The 17425-nt window shown below is 38.4% G+C and overlaps 1 protein-coding gene across 4 annotated transcripts in view; it reads left to right on the top strand.

Annotated features, from left to right (window-relative positions):
* The window catches only part of adgrd2 (adhesion G protein-coupled receptor D2), a 56777-nt gene that overhangs the window by 29703 nt on the left and 9649 nt on the right, over positions 1-17425 (top strand). For all 4 annotated transcript variants that reach the window (XM_078952538.1, XM_011479603.4, XM_078952539.1 and 1 more), the window contains 4 exons: positions 1037-1190; positions 4088-4221; positions 7394-7509; positions 12645-12765. In XM_078952538.1, the coding sequence (XP_078808664.1) occupies positions 1037-1190; positions 4088-4221; positions 7394-7509; positions 12645-12765 (525 nt within the window). The remainder of the gene's footprint in view (positions 1-1036; positions 1191-4087; positions 4222-7393; positions 7510-12644; positions 12766-17425) is intronic.

Genomic DNA, 17425 nt, shown 5'->3' with positions numbered 1-17425 from the left:
GTGGACACGGGCTGTCTGCAGGTAATAGAAAAAGGGCAAATCTTTAAAGGCCACGCTGGTGGCCCACACACAATCTTAAGATCATAGACAACCTGGTGACCCTGTAGAGCGTAAATGGTCATGCACTTTTTTTTCTCTGGCCATGCTGCATAGGACAGGTTGTAGTGAGCACTTGGGCAACAAGTAAGGTAAGTAAGGAGGAAGTAGGTGAGATGCAGGCACATTGTACAGATTTTTAATTTTTTAACCCCCTACGCAAACCCTTCGCATTGTGCAGGAAGCATGTTACTGCTGTTCAAGTGATCAGCAGTCAGAGAGTCAGTCTCCTTGCTTGAAGACTGACTCTTATGACATGACATTAAGAAATTAGACAATAAGAGCGTTGTTTGTGTGGGCATCCTGCAGGCGCTTACGTAACACATGCACACCCTGTGAGGGCAGCATCTGTGAGCAGTCAGTAAGGAGCCAGTACTCCTTACAAATGACTGGCGTAAGGGCACCGTATGACAACTGCACCTATACAACATAAATACATGTAACTTCCGTTAACTTCACAATAAACCTACCACACAAATGACAATGGTACGCTCCGTTTCCATGACGTCCTTTAAGGTGGTCACACGAGCCTCAAGAGAACTGCAAGATACTCCTACGCTCCTCTTTAGATGCAATCCCTCCACTCTACAACCTTCAACGGCCCAAAAACCTGAAGCACCCGTACGGGTCCACCCTCTCGTATGGGTGCATGTGACTAAGGCTTAAGCTCTTTATCAGAACCAAATGGGCCCATTTACAGTCCTTATCTCATTTAACAGGACTGTGGGCCTCCTACTTTAGCTTGCTGGTCTCTAATGCTTGTGGTCTGGATTTGAACAAACTTGCCACCACTACTATGTCTCTGGGTACCAATAAAAATTGCATGCACCTTATTGTTCTCCAAAATTGAAACAAAAATTCCCCCAGTAATGTAGCCTAAGCAGCTATGGGTACGGGCCAACGTGTTTGTGACGGCTCTAATTTTCCTTCCATCCTGCAGGCAGCGTGTTTTTTGGTGACTGCACTCCTCCACCTCTTCTTTATGGCCTCCTTCTCTTGGATGTTGGTGGAGGGCCTTCTGCTCTGGAGCAAAGTTGTGGCAGTCAACATCAGTGAGGACAGAAGGATGAAGCTGTATTACATCATTGGATGGGGTACGTGTTTTAAAATCTTCTTACAGTTTGGGTTGATTCTTGGAATTTTTCAATACCACTATAGCTTCAAATAGTTTAAAAGGTCCTAATAATTAACATGTGTTGGGCTAGAAAATGTGTAAATAAATGTGTTTCCTTAAAAGTACATGTAGTTTAATTATTCCAAAGGACAATTTGCAATTATAGGAAAAATAGAAACATGAGATCCTAAATGGTTTTGGTTTTTTGTTGGTTACTCTACTGGCCCAGAATAAGGATTTACCTCTGTTTCTGCAGCTTGACATGCATTTGAGCAGTGAACTTACATGACATAATGTATTAACAATGGAGTGAACCTTCCTCTTTATTTATATGAGTATTAACAGACAGTTTTGTGAAATTAAGACCTCTCAGAAAGTACGGCCTTGGTACAGCGGTAGGGCGGTCGACCTCTGATCGGAATATACTGTGGTAATGTACAGGTTCAACTCCCGCCTTGCCCGCCCATGTGTCAAAGTGTCCTTGGGCAAGACACTGAACCCCACATTGGCTCCGGTGGTTATAGGTTGGCGCCATTGTTTGGCAGCGGAGCTGCCCTCAGTGAATGAATGTGTGTGCATGAGTGAAGGGAATGGTGACTGTAAAGCGCTTTGGGCCTTCTAATATATGAATATATGCCAGTTACCATTTTTACATGTGTGTGTGAACCACCTTAAACAAGACATCTCAGAATTCTACTTTGTTTTTCTCAGAGATCACTTTTCTGGTTTAGGCTTGACAGAATTTTTTTCACGTTATATTTTTCTACACTGAACAAAAATATAAATGCAACATTTTTGTTTTTGACAAAAACTTAAAGATCTAAAATATTTACAAACACGAAACAACAATATCTCTCAAATATTGTTCACAAATCTGTGGAATTGAGCCCTTCTCCTCCCCACCTCACATGTGTGCCATATGAAGATGCTGATTAGACAGCATTATTGCACAGGTGTGCCTTAGAGTGGGCATGATAAGAGGCCACTCTGAAACAGTTGTGTCACATAGCACAATGCCACAGATGTTGTACATTTTGACGGAGCGTGCCGTTGGCATGCTGACAACAGGAATGTCCACCAGAGCTGTTGTTCGTGAATTGAATGTTTAGTACTCTACCATCAGCCGTCTCCAAAAGGCGTTTCAGAGAATTTGGCAGAACATCCAACCAGCCCCACAACTGCAGACCACAGCCCAGGACCTCCATATCCAGCAATTCAATTCCAAGATCTTCTGAGACCAGCCGCTCAAACAGCTGCTGAAACAATCAGTTTGCATAGCCAAAGAATTTCTGCACAAACTATTGGAAACTATCTCAGGGAAGCTCATCTTCTTGCATGTCTTTCATACTCACTGGACATGTCAGCAGTTGAGCATGTTTGGGATGCTCTGGATCTGCGTATACGACAGCGTGCTGCCGTTCCTGCCAATAGCAACTTCGCACAGCCATTGAAGAGGAGTGGACCCATATTCCGCCGACCACAATCAACAACCTGATCAACAAAGATGTCAGTAGCTGGAGCTCTTTCTTTCCCTCTGGTCACACACTTCATCTCAGCTGCCCCAGCGCACAGTTCCTGGACGCCGCTCACCTGACTCTCATTGACAATCACCCAACTATGGTCTGTGCCTGCCAGCCTGCAGGCTTCTATGTCCTTCTCTGACTCTGACTGCCTGCCACCTGCCTCGACCCACAGCTGCACTGTGAAATCCGACGTCTGATGCTCCCCATGCTCGTGCTTGACCTCTGCCAGCCCGACCCTGCCTTAGCTTCACAGACTTCTAGTTGTGCTTGACTCATGTCAGTCCTTCTGTCAATAAACCTGCTGCACATGGAACCAGCCGTCTGCTCTCCTGTTTGTGACTAAAGACATACATGGATCTGTATGTCTGCAAGTAGATGCATCATAATGGAATGGAGCAGAAAGCTTGTGGCCCACCAATTGTAGCTTCTAGCTTTTCCTATCAGCATTTTTTGGTCTGCTCCTGGTTCAGAACAATTTGAATAAAGAAATACTCAGAAACATAATTTCAAATTTAATTTTCTTTATATATCTCCTCCATATGAGAAAAATGCTACAATAACATGTTAAAACACCAAAAACATGATGTTCATTGGCCTGCGTCTTAAACCAAGTTTAAAGAGTGGCCTGCTTTTTTTTATTCCATTGCTACAAGGAGTTACCCATAATTCATAATTTTCTTTTAGAGAGGCTGCTATGACTGCTATGTTTCAAGTATTTAACAATGTATTTGTTTCTCAGATTTAACCCTTTTTAAACCTCATTGAACTAATTTTACATTTTAAAAAGTTGAATTATGTATATTATACATTCACTTTTGTTTGATTGAAAAATAATAAAGAAATCCATATAGCTAAACAGTAAGGGCTGAAAATAGAGCATGGTCCTGGTTGTGGAAGAATGACATTAACTCATTCTGTGGCCTCCGACTCTTGACCTGTATAGGTTCTGTTCTTATCAGTTTTATAGCTGTTATTTATTATATCCTACCTAGAAAACATTACGCGATGTCTTGTCATGTTACTCTTCAGCCTTAACCCAGTTTTTGAAAAAACATCCTGCAGCTGTTCGTGTTTCCAGATCTGTCTGCGAGGGTTTGTTTTGTCGCATGATGAGCTGAGAACACCATGTGAGCTCGTCGTACAAACAGTCAGATGGGACTCACATCTCCATGCATTTGTTCAGAATGCTGCTCAGACTAAACAGCCACCAGGAGCAGAACAGACAAAATATTTAGCTGAACACGCGCCAACAATCCATTTCACAAAAATACATCTTTCATTTTTTTTTCTTTTTTCCTTTTTTTGTCAGAGTTATGCGAAGGTTCATCTTTTCTTTCATCAATATGTTTTTCAGGAGTGCCTGTTCTGATTGTTGGTCTAACATTGGCGGTATCAGTGGACAAGTACAAAGCCGAAGATCACTGCTGGCTCAACGTGCAGACTGACACAATCTGGGCCTTTGTGGGCCCTGTTGTTTTTGTCTTGGCGGTACGTATTCTTGATTAGTACGTAGTTCACATCACTTTTACTGTGAATCCACTAGATTTCAAACCTTGAACAAGGGCTGACTCTTCAGAAAAAAAATATCAGGTGTGTCGAATGGCTGATTTTACATAATCTCACCAATTGTTTAAAAGTCCCCGAAAACCCTTGTAGGTTCAGCAAAAACAACTTGAAACTTGACACACAATATTTACAACACTCATGTAATAAAATACTTTGGAGGAAACCTTGTAAGATTACAAGTTTTTGAAGTTGACAGCTTAACTGCAGTATAACTGCAGTATAACCACTACAATAACTATAAGTAGTTAAAACTCTTTTCCATCTTTTATTGATAGGATGTGTATTTTTCTGTGTCAGACACACAACATATTTTGAACTCTGTGGGGTTAAGCTTTGTCAGGAACTAGTGGTGTGGGACATTAAATGCAGAAAACCGGGATTGGTGGCAGAAACTTCAACATTTAGTAAATAAACCTCAACATGACAAAACCAAACAGGTTTGTGACCTCTGCTGTGACAAACTAAAAACCAGAAACTTAAATACATTGAGGATCAAGACAACTGTTGATAATTGGCAATAATACCTAGTGTGACTGACTTTGTTGCTATAAAAGCAAGCTACCAACACATATTAACTCAAAATTATACTTTTAAGATGCAATTTCTATTTGGCACCAACACACGGACAATTTGACATTATAGAAACCAGTGGTTTGTGAAAAAGCCTCGGCTTCACCTGCTTTAGGTCTCTGCTCCAGATTAATTTATAAACATACTCCTTCACCTACCGCTATTCTTCTGTTTTTGATGCAATTTCCATAATTCCAACAGATTCTGAAGTGCAAAAGAGCAGCTTTACACCAATTTGCATGTTTCATTTCTCCTGATCCGAATGAGTTGGTTTACGTTTATTGTAAAGAGTTGCATTTTAGCCCAAAGTTGTTTTCTCTACTAAAGAATCTGTTGGAGTAACAAAAATAACGAAAAAATATTTGAAGAGTCACGGTAATTTAAACAATGTCAACACTGGAGTTAAAGCTCCAGCGTTAAAGGATTAATGCAACTTCTATGAATGCATAGAAGTTGCATTCATACCCACAGGTATGATACCTGTGGAGCTACAGGCTTCAGCATTTTCATCTTGAATTGATTTGTAAATACTTAAAGTAACATTTCCTCTTCCATTTGTGTGACCTCGCTGTACATTTTTACATATTTACGTAACCTGCAATGCGCAAAAGGGACGGGTAGTCATGCCAAGGACAAATCAAATCAACATCAAGTCTGACTCCATTTTGTTCTTAATATCAAAACAAAAACTACCGTAGTTTTGAAAATGCAACCTCCCCCCATTTTTTGACTTTACAAAATTGTTTAAATTGTGTTGTAGAACACAAACTATTTTATACAATCTTTTTGATTGACTCAGGAACTGGTGATGTGTGACTCAATATGCAGGAGACCAGGCTTCGTGGTAGGAACCTAAACATTTAATATTAAACTTAAACATGATAAAACCCACGGAGGTGACAAAGCAGAACAGATGACCTGACAATGATGAACTGAAAACCAGACAATCAAATACACCAGGGGTCATTAACACAAGTCAGGACAGGTGTGGAGAATTGACAACCTAAACCGGGTGTGACTCACCAGGGAAAACACAAGAAGGTCAAAAAACCGAAGAACGTCACAAAAATCCAAGAGCAGAGGCCTCACAGATCAGGTGTTTTGTGTTATGGCTGAACGTGTTCACATCACTTTAACAGAACAAAATACCGTATTTTCCGGACTATAAGTCGCCCTTTTTTTCATAGTTTGGCAAGGGGTGCGACTTATACTCTGCAGCGACTTATATTAAAAATAAATTGAAATAAATACATTGTTAACCCTCCTGTTATGTTCATTTGTGAGGAACAGAGATGATGCTCCTGGGTCAATTTGATGTATGAAGTATTTTAAGTGTTAAGAGTATGTTAAGTGACTCAGAGAATCAGCAAACCTTTTTTTACAGTAAGATCTTGAAGGCTAAAAACATAATATTCTATTTTCCAATGATTTCATAGATTTAGAAATGCAATAAAAGTGAAAACTGTTTCTACAAATACAGGATGAAAACAGAGTATTAGTTGGCCAATGATGCTTCATGAAAGGAATAAATAAATAAGTTTTAAAAAAAATTCTGTGAAATTATTAGATAAACAGTCTGCTATGATTGTGTCATATAAGGTTGTGAAAGTTAAAATGCGACTTATAGTCCAGTGCGACTTATCTGTGTTTTTTTCTACTTTATAATGCATTTTTGGGCTGGTGCGACTTATACTCCGCAGCGACTTATAGTCCGGAAAATACGGTAATATGGAATCATAAAAAAGTTCAAAGAATTTGCTCAAAAAGACAGACACCTCTGTCAGCTACATTCTTTCTGTTTAACATAAACAAAATATTTCTCTTTTTCCAACCAGCACATTATAAAGAACAGGTTTTTATTTTCAAATGTCCAAACATTTTGTTTTATACTCAGAGATTAATGACATTAATGTCTTGTTTTATCTTTTGTCTCTTATTGTGTACTAAAAGCCCAGTCTGCTGGGATGGATTTTTGAACACCTGACACTGCTACACACAAAACAGGTCCTTTAGGTCCCAGACAGATTTATTTGTGTTATGGTGAAAGGACTGAACTGCTTATAGATGTGAAAATGCAAAATTGGCAGCCTTTCAATTTCCCCCATTATTGTGCAGACATTATAAAACACTGGATTAAGCAGACATATACATGTCGTACCCAGAGACACAATGCCTGTTAGGAGTCAAATCTCCAAACGATCACATGATAAACAACTACAGAACCCACTGATCAAAAAAGGGTCTTAAAAATAACACGGAATGTAGGAAAAATAATTTCAAAATGAGCTCAAACGACACTGAAATCCCATTCAGTGCAAAAATAATAAACCAACAAGATTTCCCCGCAGCTGCCTCCATCTCATGCTTTCTGCAGAAGCTGCAGCGATTTGCTTTTTTTCTCTTCTTTCTGAGCGGATTTGGCACGATTCCCTCCTCTCCGTGTAGCGTGAGGATAAGTGGATCTGCAGCGGCACGTCTCATATTTGACCGAGGCCATGTTGATGCTGTTGTCCTCTGTCTGCAGGTCAATGCAGTTGTGCTGTGTCGGGTTGTCATGGTGACCGTTTCCAGCGCTCATCGACGAGCTAAGATGCTCAGTCCAAGTTCAGCATCAAAGATGCAGACCTTTGACCTCACTTGGTGAGATTCAATGGCATGTCTACCACTCCGTGTCACTCTCTCCCTTCCTGCAATTTGTGCTCTCTCTTTCATAAAAGGTTTTTTCAGTTTTTCTTGTGCGCCCACGCTCTCTCTGCCTTTCCCTCCCTCCCTCACCCATACACAGAGGAGTAGTACTTTCTATTTGGGTGAGCAGTCATTGTCAATAGAGACTGTGTGAGAGTTTAAGAGTTCACAGTGGGAGTTGGAAAGGGCTTATCAACTTAACACCTGGTCTCAGCACAGTTGTGTGTGTCTGTTCATTTGTTTGTGTGTGTGTTTCAGGGGTGCAACTCTGGGTCTGTCCTTTAAACCTCTAGTCTTCTACAAGTGTGTTTTTGTTGTATCCATCCAGTGGTGCTTACTTCTGCTCAATGGTTCACATGATCAATGTTGGAAACATGACTTTTACAAGAAAAATGGAAGGTGGAATTTTAACTTTTTACCAGTTGTTAAACAGTACAGTTATTTATTAATTGGAGGCCGTCCTTTTATTTTTTTTTTTGCAACAAGAATGAACACATTTAATTGGAAAATGCTTTGTTAATCATAAAAAGAAATTTCAAAAAAATATACTTAGTGAAGCTACTTGTGTATACATTCATACACCCTCACGAAGAGGCTGGACTTACTTTGCTTTCTTGATATAACATTAAATAAAGGCGCTGCTTTCCACCATGTGGTGTTCCTCATGCGGCATTCTGGTAATGGCTCCAGAGATCACAGAGCTAATGCGAGGATTGGCTAATCTTATAAGCTGGCAGGTACCACTCCACCTCAAACACAACTATATTCATTATCGATTCTTCCCTATATTAACCTGGTGTGACTGACAGGGGCAAAACTAAAAACAGAAAACAACCAAGAAACAGTTGACAAAACCAAATCCTGGAGGACAGTCCTCAAATGTCCAGTTTCAGTAAAGACCCACCCCAATGAAAAATGTGTTTTTAACCCTTGTGCTATCTTAGATGACCCCACCCTTGCATTGACGTGTTCCTCCTACCATGACAAAGGTGGATAAAGGTGGAAAGATTTCATGTAATCCATGGACACCAGTGAAGATCACAAATCATTGAAGAAAAAGGTTCAGCACACTGTCTAGTGGGTCTAGATGACCCAACTCCCAATGTTAAAGCGCCTAGGATAGCACAAGGGTCACCATGTTTTTGTGGCATTTTTCTGATGATAGAGGACACATATAAACTAAATTAAGCCTAAAATTACATTTCCCAAATCATAGTGAATCAAGAGCAGACGAAAAAATGCCAACTGAAAAAGCTTGTAGCAATGATGTAGGTGCTACTGTTGCCAGATGACAAGCTCCCTGCTGCACGCCATTCTGATGCATCTGCTTGTTGACAGCTGGATCCATTTAAGTATTTGTTTTCTTCGTCTGAGCTGGCATCTGGCTCGAAACTGTACGACTGAATAGCGCTAATATTGTTCGCCGTGTACACAAAGGGATGATGGGAAGAGGGGGCAAGCTTACACCGTGCCAATATTCCTGCCCACAACTCAGAGGAAAAATTTCCTGTCCTAGAAAACAACACAAGTTTTTTTTAACTTGGGCTAAAAATATATAATATGTAATAATGATTAAAAGGCGGGGATACTTTTGAAATAGATGATCAGATTGTGACTTTAAGAACAACTTTAGCCAGACATTTCCACACAAACCTGTTGTCCAATAGAACGTGTGTCTGATTTTAGGATTTGCTAATTTGGTTTGAATGGAGTTTGTTCTTTTTATTCCGTTCTTTTCCAATTCTGCAAATGGAGCAGAACTTGTAAACAAAGTATGTGTGTGATGATTTGTGTGTTTCTAGGTTTGTCCACAGCTCACAGTCTTCAGCTTGACTCCCACAGTATATCATTCTTCTAATACTCAGCCGCATAGTAGCTTGTTTTGTAAAAAGCTGGTGATGTTGGGAGTATGACCACACATGTGCAGAGAACCTAATCAAATCGTGCCTGGTCTGTTTGTAAGCAGAATTAGACCACCTCTTCAGATATGTTTTAATCTTCCTGTTTTGTTCAAACCAGAGTTCTTTGTCTGTATTACTCACACCTGAATATTTAGCAAAGAATAAAGCTATGTTAACATCTCAATTGGCGACTTGCATGTAACCCTTGTGCTATCTTAGATGACCCCACCCTTACATTGACGTGTTCTCCCTACCATGACAAAGGTGGATAAAGGTGGAAAGATTTCATGTAATCCATGGACACCAGTGAAGATCACAAATCATTGAAGAAAAAAGGTTCAGAGCACTGTCTAGTGGGTCTAGATAACCCAACTCCCAATGTTAAAGTGCCTAGGATAGCACAAGGGTTAAGTGACCAATGAAAAGTCTATGTAAACTTGAGTAAATGTGCACTTTGAGCTTCTGATTCCATAACTCTCATTTTCAATCAGGCATGCAAGTTTATTTGACCATTTTTGGGATCTACATACAAAGGCACAGCCATTGAACCTGCGTTGGTTGAACTTTGACCAATCAGGGACAATTTGGTAATGACGAATCGATAACATCACCTTTAGTTGTCACAAGTGCCAACTGTGTCAACAAATAGTGTCACAAATAGTGGTTTGTATCCGGCAGGAATCATGACATCAAGTCTTTCATTAATCAGAATAGAGCTGTGAATGAAAAAGCCCGGAGAAAGATTCACAAGATTTGTACAGCTTTGATATTTCACACTAAGCCTCTTCCAGCAGTAAACAAAGAAGAAAAAGACCCTCTCTGCTTGTCAAATGTGAACACAATATGTTGAACCGGCATTAAATAATATTTAGCACACTCTTGAATGTGTGTCAGATGCCCAGTGTGGCTGTAGCTTAACACAACCAAGCACTCTTAGTTTAGTGAACTTCATCCTGATTTGGTTGTTGCTTGATTTGGTAAGAAAAGCCTGTTTATACCTTGGATGGTAATGAATATTCTGGAGTCTTCTTGTTACTTCTTAGTTTATATATTTTTATTCAGAAAAAGGGTTTTTCTTAGAGAGAATAAAAGAAAAACCCAATGAAACATTTCAATTTCATCATATTACCAATTGTATTGTGGTCACTCTTGATGGTTTGAATTGAGATTTTTTATTTTCTGAGGCAAACTGGGGTGATTTTCTGCTTAACATACATAACTCACAACCCTTAAATTTGTGCTTGTCTCAAAACAGCATGTAAAATATGCTTCTGCGGTCCAATGTTGATGGAGATGTTTCAACACTGCTCTCCCTCAGTCCCCTTTTCGTTCCGTTGCACATAAACTGAAGGAGATGTATGCACCAGCTGTGTTTCGTCAGTTCAGGAGATTAGAGCTAGAAAGACTTTCAAAACTAAACAGAAGAGACAGTCGGCTTTGTCCTTGCACAGACTGTGCAGCCTGAAAACTCAATTTTTCTACCCAGGTGCAGCACCGCGGCAACAATAGTTATTTGAACAAAGGCGACCTTTTCTTGCCCTGTGAAATGTTTATTGGCCATATAAGCACCAGATCATTGAAAGGATGATTGCCAGCGAACAGAAAAATAACTGTCGCCCTCAGTAAAAGTTAGAAGTTGTTCAGACATTTGTTTATTTTTAAATAAAAATTTGTAGACGAAATATCTGAAGAGATGTTGCTTTTAAAATCATCTAAAGAGACTCGATGGTATCAACAGATTTGATCAATCTTATAGCTTAGCATATGTAAATGTAAAAAACTTCTACAGCCTGGTTTCCACTGAGCGGTCAGGTACGGTACAGTTTAGAATGGTTCAGATAATTCATATGAGCCTTTCCACTCAAAGTTGGACCCTCGTGGCGCGGGGGCGTAAACCGATTGCATAGCTTTGCGTCATAGTTTTTCAGCTTCAACTAAAGTGATATATCAACAACTACAATGGAGGTCATCCAGCAGCTCTATTTTTTTCCGCTTAGTTTTTGATGCTTTGTATATAAAAAGCACTTAAAGTTGTTTGAGAGAAGACTGCGGACGATGAAGAGGAATACAGCCGAAAACATTAGCGCTGATTTGGCGCTTACTTTTATCGTTACAGACCTTTCAGAAATCAACGACTTTCATTGTGTGATGACAATAGCTCCACCCGAACTGTTCCATCCCATTTTTCTATGAACCTACAATCAATGGGGGCCCAAAAATGGAACGATGCGGTACGGTTTAATTGGTCCAATTATAATGGAAATGCTCAAAATACCAGACTGTACCAAGGCTTACAAATATTTGGCTATTGTAAATTAAAATATCATATTTATTATATTTAAAAAGGTTTTCTCTTAAAATTCTTCTTTTAAGACTTTTCAATCTGACGTTACACATATTATGTTGGAAAGAAATGATATAAATTTTAGATGATAAAAGGTACATACCCTAATAATACAGGATGCTGTGATTTTCTTAAAAAGATTTTGAACTGCATAGTAAATCTTGTAGCGTTTTTCCTTCCTTTGTGCCGTTAGTTTTGCTGTTGTTGATACTCTTACTCGGTCTCATTACCCAGTTTGGGTCAAGCTTTAGCAGCTGGATAGAACGTTTCTGCAAAACAAACCTGAAGCATCAACATTCCTCTGCAGTAGGCTACTAGAAACTTTATATTTTGGGCTTATGTTTGTCAAACAAATATAGATTGCTGAAATATTACCAAATATCTCTTTTTTCAGTTTGTTCTGGTCAGATTCATTTCAGAATCCGTTGAGTTTGTTCAAATTTTCAAACCAAACTCCTGATTAATTTTACCTAGAAACAATGGGTCTTGTAGCAATTTTCTAAACAATGTGTATTTATTTATAGAATGTACACAAAGTACTATAAGTCTTAGGCATTATACTTTCCAATAATAATTATTTAGAGGTGGTTTCATTTTTCTTTTTTTTGCCTTATAAGGCAATTTCTAACATATTTTGATTTAGCTTTATGCTTCCAAAGACAAAGGTATCCACACCAGCTGATAATCAGTCTATCAAGTTAAGCTAATTGACTGCACCTGGCTGACATTGAACCTCTAAAAAAACAGAGCTTGGCTTGATCTTGCAAGTATGCCTTTGTTGGTGTTTCTGTAAAGGACCATACAATGTTTTCTCATTTCATCTGACTATATACGTGTGTCTATAGGGCTGTCACTCGCCCGGTTCTCATCCTGCTGCCAGTCCTGGGTCTGACTTGGCTGTGTGGAGTCCTGGTCCACCTGTCTGTGGTCATGGCTTATGTGTTCATCGCTCTCAATTCTTTCCAAGTAAGTAAATGTTTTGTGGAAACCCATAGCAATAGGAAGCCCTGAAAATCTTACAACCAAGATCTGAGGAAGTGTATAACGAACAAGACAATGAATGCACAATGATAGAGAATTCAACAGCACAAAGAAAGCTAGGTTATAAATGTCATGAACAAAGCAAACTGACTACAATACAGAACAAGAATATAAAAGAGAAAAACCTAACTTAATATGTAATAATTGTAGCAATGTCACAAATTACAACAAATCAAATCAAATAAACATTTGTACTCTGAGTCTGAAACAGCCCACTCAAATCCTGTTGAATTTCTTTTTTCAAGAAGCATAGGGATAATAGATGTAGGCATAGAATTTTTCAACATAATGTGAATGAATACATTTGGACAATAAAGCGTGCAACTCTGAACCACAAACCAAAAACAAATCTTTAAAGACTTACTCCTATGATAAAGGTGATTGGGAATTCAAACTGCATTACATGGAGACAAATAATCTTTTTTTTAACCCAAAATAATACTGTCAGTTAGAATCAATTATGTGTTGTTTTTTATTTTTGGTGAATAAAGATATGGTGAATAAAGGTCATCATTGCAAGATTTCCTCAATTTAGCAGTTTCCTTTTTTGTGTTTCAATTCAGTTTCAAAAATGTTGATCTATTTTGTGAAAAGTGCTTTAAAACATTTCTGTTCATTTTAAACAGAAGATCAAATAAATGCTTTTTAATATGTGCTTTTTAGTAATTGATTTTTTTTTTCATCTTGTAAATAGCATACATACTCTTATTTTGCTGACCTTTCTTTTGTTTTTTTGAACAACAAATAGTAATTAATTTGATTAATCATTTTTGAATAACCATTGGAGGTTTTCTCTGTTTTTCCTTCAATTTCCTTGAAAAACTATATGACGGAGGAAGCTTTTTTGTGAAAGTATTGGGTAAAATAATCTGTCTACTAGACTTGGTTTATCTTTTGTGTTTCAACCTCTCTCTGAAAAGCTTTTTGGTGAAGTAACCAATGACAATCCGAATAAAAAGAACGTTGGGATGACTAGTATGTGTAATAGAATCTTCAACAGTTAATCTGAAAACTGGGGATGTAAAGGATACAGATGCTTATCGAGAAGTGGATCTAGTTGTTGGATCTAGTAACAGCAGTATCTGTTCAAAAATAGGGGTGAAACAATTAATCCAATTGATTTCTATTCCAACGATCAAATCAGATCGATCTGAGGCAGAATCGAATCGATTGACCAATGCCATTAAAAAATGGTTTCAAAATTACAGATTGAGGCATGATATGTTTAAGGTACTCTAATGTTGTCCGCTGTGTCATCACAGCAGCCAACAGACAATGTGTGGAAACACTTTGAATTTAGCAAAGACATGTGACCAAACAGTGTGCTAGAATGTTCTAATAATGTTCTGTTTAGACTCTTTTGATGTGGAAAAGCAACAGTAAGCTAAACTTTGACACTAAAATGTGAATCGATTTGACATTAATTCTTGTTTACTCATTTGTTTGTACACATATTTAATGTACACTTGAATGTCTTGCAAGAAATAGAAGGAATCTGAAAAAAACTTCACTTGGACTGTTCAGCAGCAGGTATTTATCTGGTTTGAAGTCTTGGTTAAAGATGTTCTGGATCAATTTTAGGTCGGTGAGTGAAAGCTTTCAAAATGAACCAGAATTCAAAGTGAATGAAATGGAATTATTGTTAAAATGAATTGTCACACCCCTATCAAAAACAGATATTAACAAGATTATGTTGGTAAAAAGGTATAAAATCAATCAGGATGTAATTACTGTATTTGCCTTACCTAAGTTACACTGGAGTAGCCTAAAAGTCGCAAACAAGGTTGGGACTTAACAGTATTGTGAATTCGCTACAATTCTTACGTGGCTAACGCGTAGCGTGTTATAAAGTCCAGATTTATCTGACTTTTTGGTCTCATTTACAGCACTTTATAGTTCAGTGCACCTTATATATATGACATATGTTTGAAAAGTAGACCATTTATTGATGGTGCACCCCATACACTGGTAATACAATATTTAGATGCATATCAAATCATGTGAAGTGGAAAGATACAAATTTTTTTTTTTTTTTTGTAAAACATGTTCAATCTGAAATAGACGGATTTGTTTTGCAGCAAAAAACTGAAAACATTCATTGCGGTGTTATCGTCAAATATGCTTACATGTTCACATAAGAACTATTGATGCTTTTCCTGTGATTTGCACTTATTAACATTCGCTATTTTTGCCTGTCGTTTGAAAACCAATCCACCATATCTTTTCTTCACTCGTATAGTATGTGTGAGAGTCTTTCGTGTGTTTGGGAGGCAGCGATCTTTGCTTTGAACGACAGGTCAGACCACATCCGACTTCAGCCCTCCTCCTCAAATAAAATGTCATTCACTTCCTCTCCCATTAACTGCTTTTACTCACCATTTTCCTTACTCTGCCCTTGTTTCATTTACACCTTTCTGAAAATGTGCCTTTTCTCTCTTTACTTGTCCTTTTATGCCTCTCCCACCCCTCTTTGCCCTTCCCGGGCTCCAATTAATCAAAATGAGCTAGCCCCTGGGTGACCCCAAAGAGATGCTAGTTAATTTAGATTTACTGCCAGTGTCCATTTGAGGCCAGATAACACTACAGTAGGAGTTTTTCCTCATGTAGGTAGGAGGATCAGGCCTAGCCAGCCTTTCTTTTTATGAAAATAGGGAGAGGTGGTAATGAAACAAAACTGTTCTCAATAAAAGGCTCAGCAGAGATAGGTCTTCTGCAAGCTGTGTGTTGCAGTTAAAAGAAAATGAAATATTTGTCAATTATATTTATTGGCGGAATAGTGTGTCCGGTTCTGTCTGAAGTCAAATCAAGTTACAGTGGGACATTTAAAAGCTGTTTTCCTAGAACTTATCTTGAGATTGGCCCACTGTGTGCAGTTTTAATCACTGGAAGGTTCTTTGTAGCGCAAACACAATTTACAAATATTTGGAAACTTGTGTAATCTTCAAATTTTTCCTACACTTGGTTTAAATTGCAGCACACTGTCGCATAAAAAGTTAAACCAGTTTTTTATTTTTTTATTTTTTTTACCTGAGACATGCAGTCCCTTCATATCTGCATTTTTGGCTTTAAAAGAAAAATGCAAACAATTTGAATAAAAATTAGGTTTGTTAAGTTAAGCACATTTTCCAATCTGTGCTGCAAAACAACGTCTAGTTTCGGCAAAGTTCCTAAAGCATAAAATTGTGTTGTTTTTTTTTTTTTAGGAAATTGGTTCGTTCTGAATAATTTAATCCACTGACCAAGTATGGAATTCTCTGAAGTTGTCATCAAACTTCCACCTAAAACTGTTTTGTGTGAACTAAAATGTCCCTTTGTTTTAGTAATTCTCACGTAAATCATCCATATTTACATGATAAAATCCTCATATTGTCCCCACAATAATTGAAACAAGCAGCTGTGTGTACTCATTAGGCGGCACCTTTTCCCTCTGGTGTGTGCAGTACCACTGACAGAATGTCACCTGTTTAGGATCTTGCATAAAGAGTAAATTTACAAGACAATCTTTGTCTTGCAACAATCAGCGTGCTGAAAAATTGAACCATAATTTGGCTTGTGCAGCTGGCTGCCTCTAGATGACGCCATGAGGCTCTCCGGGGACCTGATCTGACTGATTGGAATGGTTTCTTCTCAAAACGGCACTGCTGGTGCACAACTGGAGTAAAACCTGTTCATCGGGATCAGTTCTTTCTAAATTTTATCGTGATCAAGCCTGAATATTGACAGTTAATTTCTTAATCTTCCTTTTAATGTGCTCTCATATTCTGAGGGTACAATACTAAATCCGACTACAAATCACCTCCTGACTGCAGCTGAGCCCGCACACACATTCGGGAAGAACTTTTTATGATCTCTAACAGGTTTAGATCACAATTTGGGATTAATATGTTCATCGTTGAACAACACGGAGAAGTTCGCAGTCACAGAGATTCTTTCAAACAGTGCTCCCTCATTTATCGCAAAGGATACATTCCATACGAAACCCAGGATGGGTGAAATCCGTGAAGCAAGAATATTGATGTTTCAAGGCTGTAAAACCTTCACTACACACTTGATCCACTTTACTCAGCGAGACATGAACATTTTCACACTTTTCTTTCTTGTTTAAAATCTCAAAGTTCACACCTTCATAGAATAATAAATCCAGGATTATGGAATAAAACCAAAGATTTACTTACAATCGAAGATTTAACAAGCTGAGAAGCTGAACGTGTTCTGTACAGGAGTCACAACATGGAGGCGATCGATTGACAAAATCCACAGCCAATCAGGATGCAGAACACAGTAGAAAAAAAAAGCATGTAAAACTGCACTGAAAAATTCTGCAAAATGGCAAGACCACAAAAGGTGAACCATGACATAGTGAGGGACCACTGTACCGCAAATGGTTAGGTCATTGTTGTGACGTGACATTTTTATTGTCTGCTTCGTTAAGAGAACTGAACTGATTCACCCTTAACGTTCCAAATAGGAAGTTCTTGCTGGTCCCAAAAAGCTGAAATCCCATGAACAGCTATTACTCAATCATTCTATTTGTCAAAATAACCATTCTTGCACTGATGCTTTTCATTTTTTAACATTCATTCAT

Source organism: Oryzias latipes, chromosome 9, assembly GCF_053564925.1.
Source record: "Oryzias latipes strain Hd-rR chromosome 9, Olatipes_Hd-rR_3.1".
Lineage (NCBI taxonomy): Eukaryota > Metazoa > Chordata > Actinopteri > Beloniformes > Adrianichthyidae > Oryzias > Oryzias latipes.
This window is presented reverse-complemented; position numbering and strand designations above follow the sequence as displayed.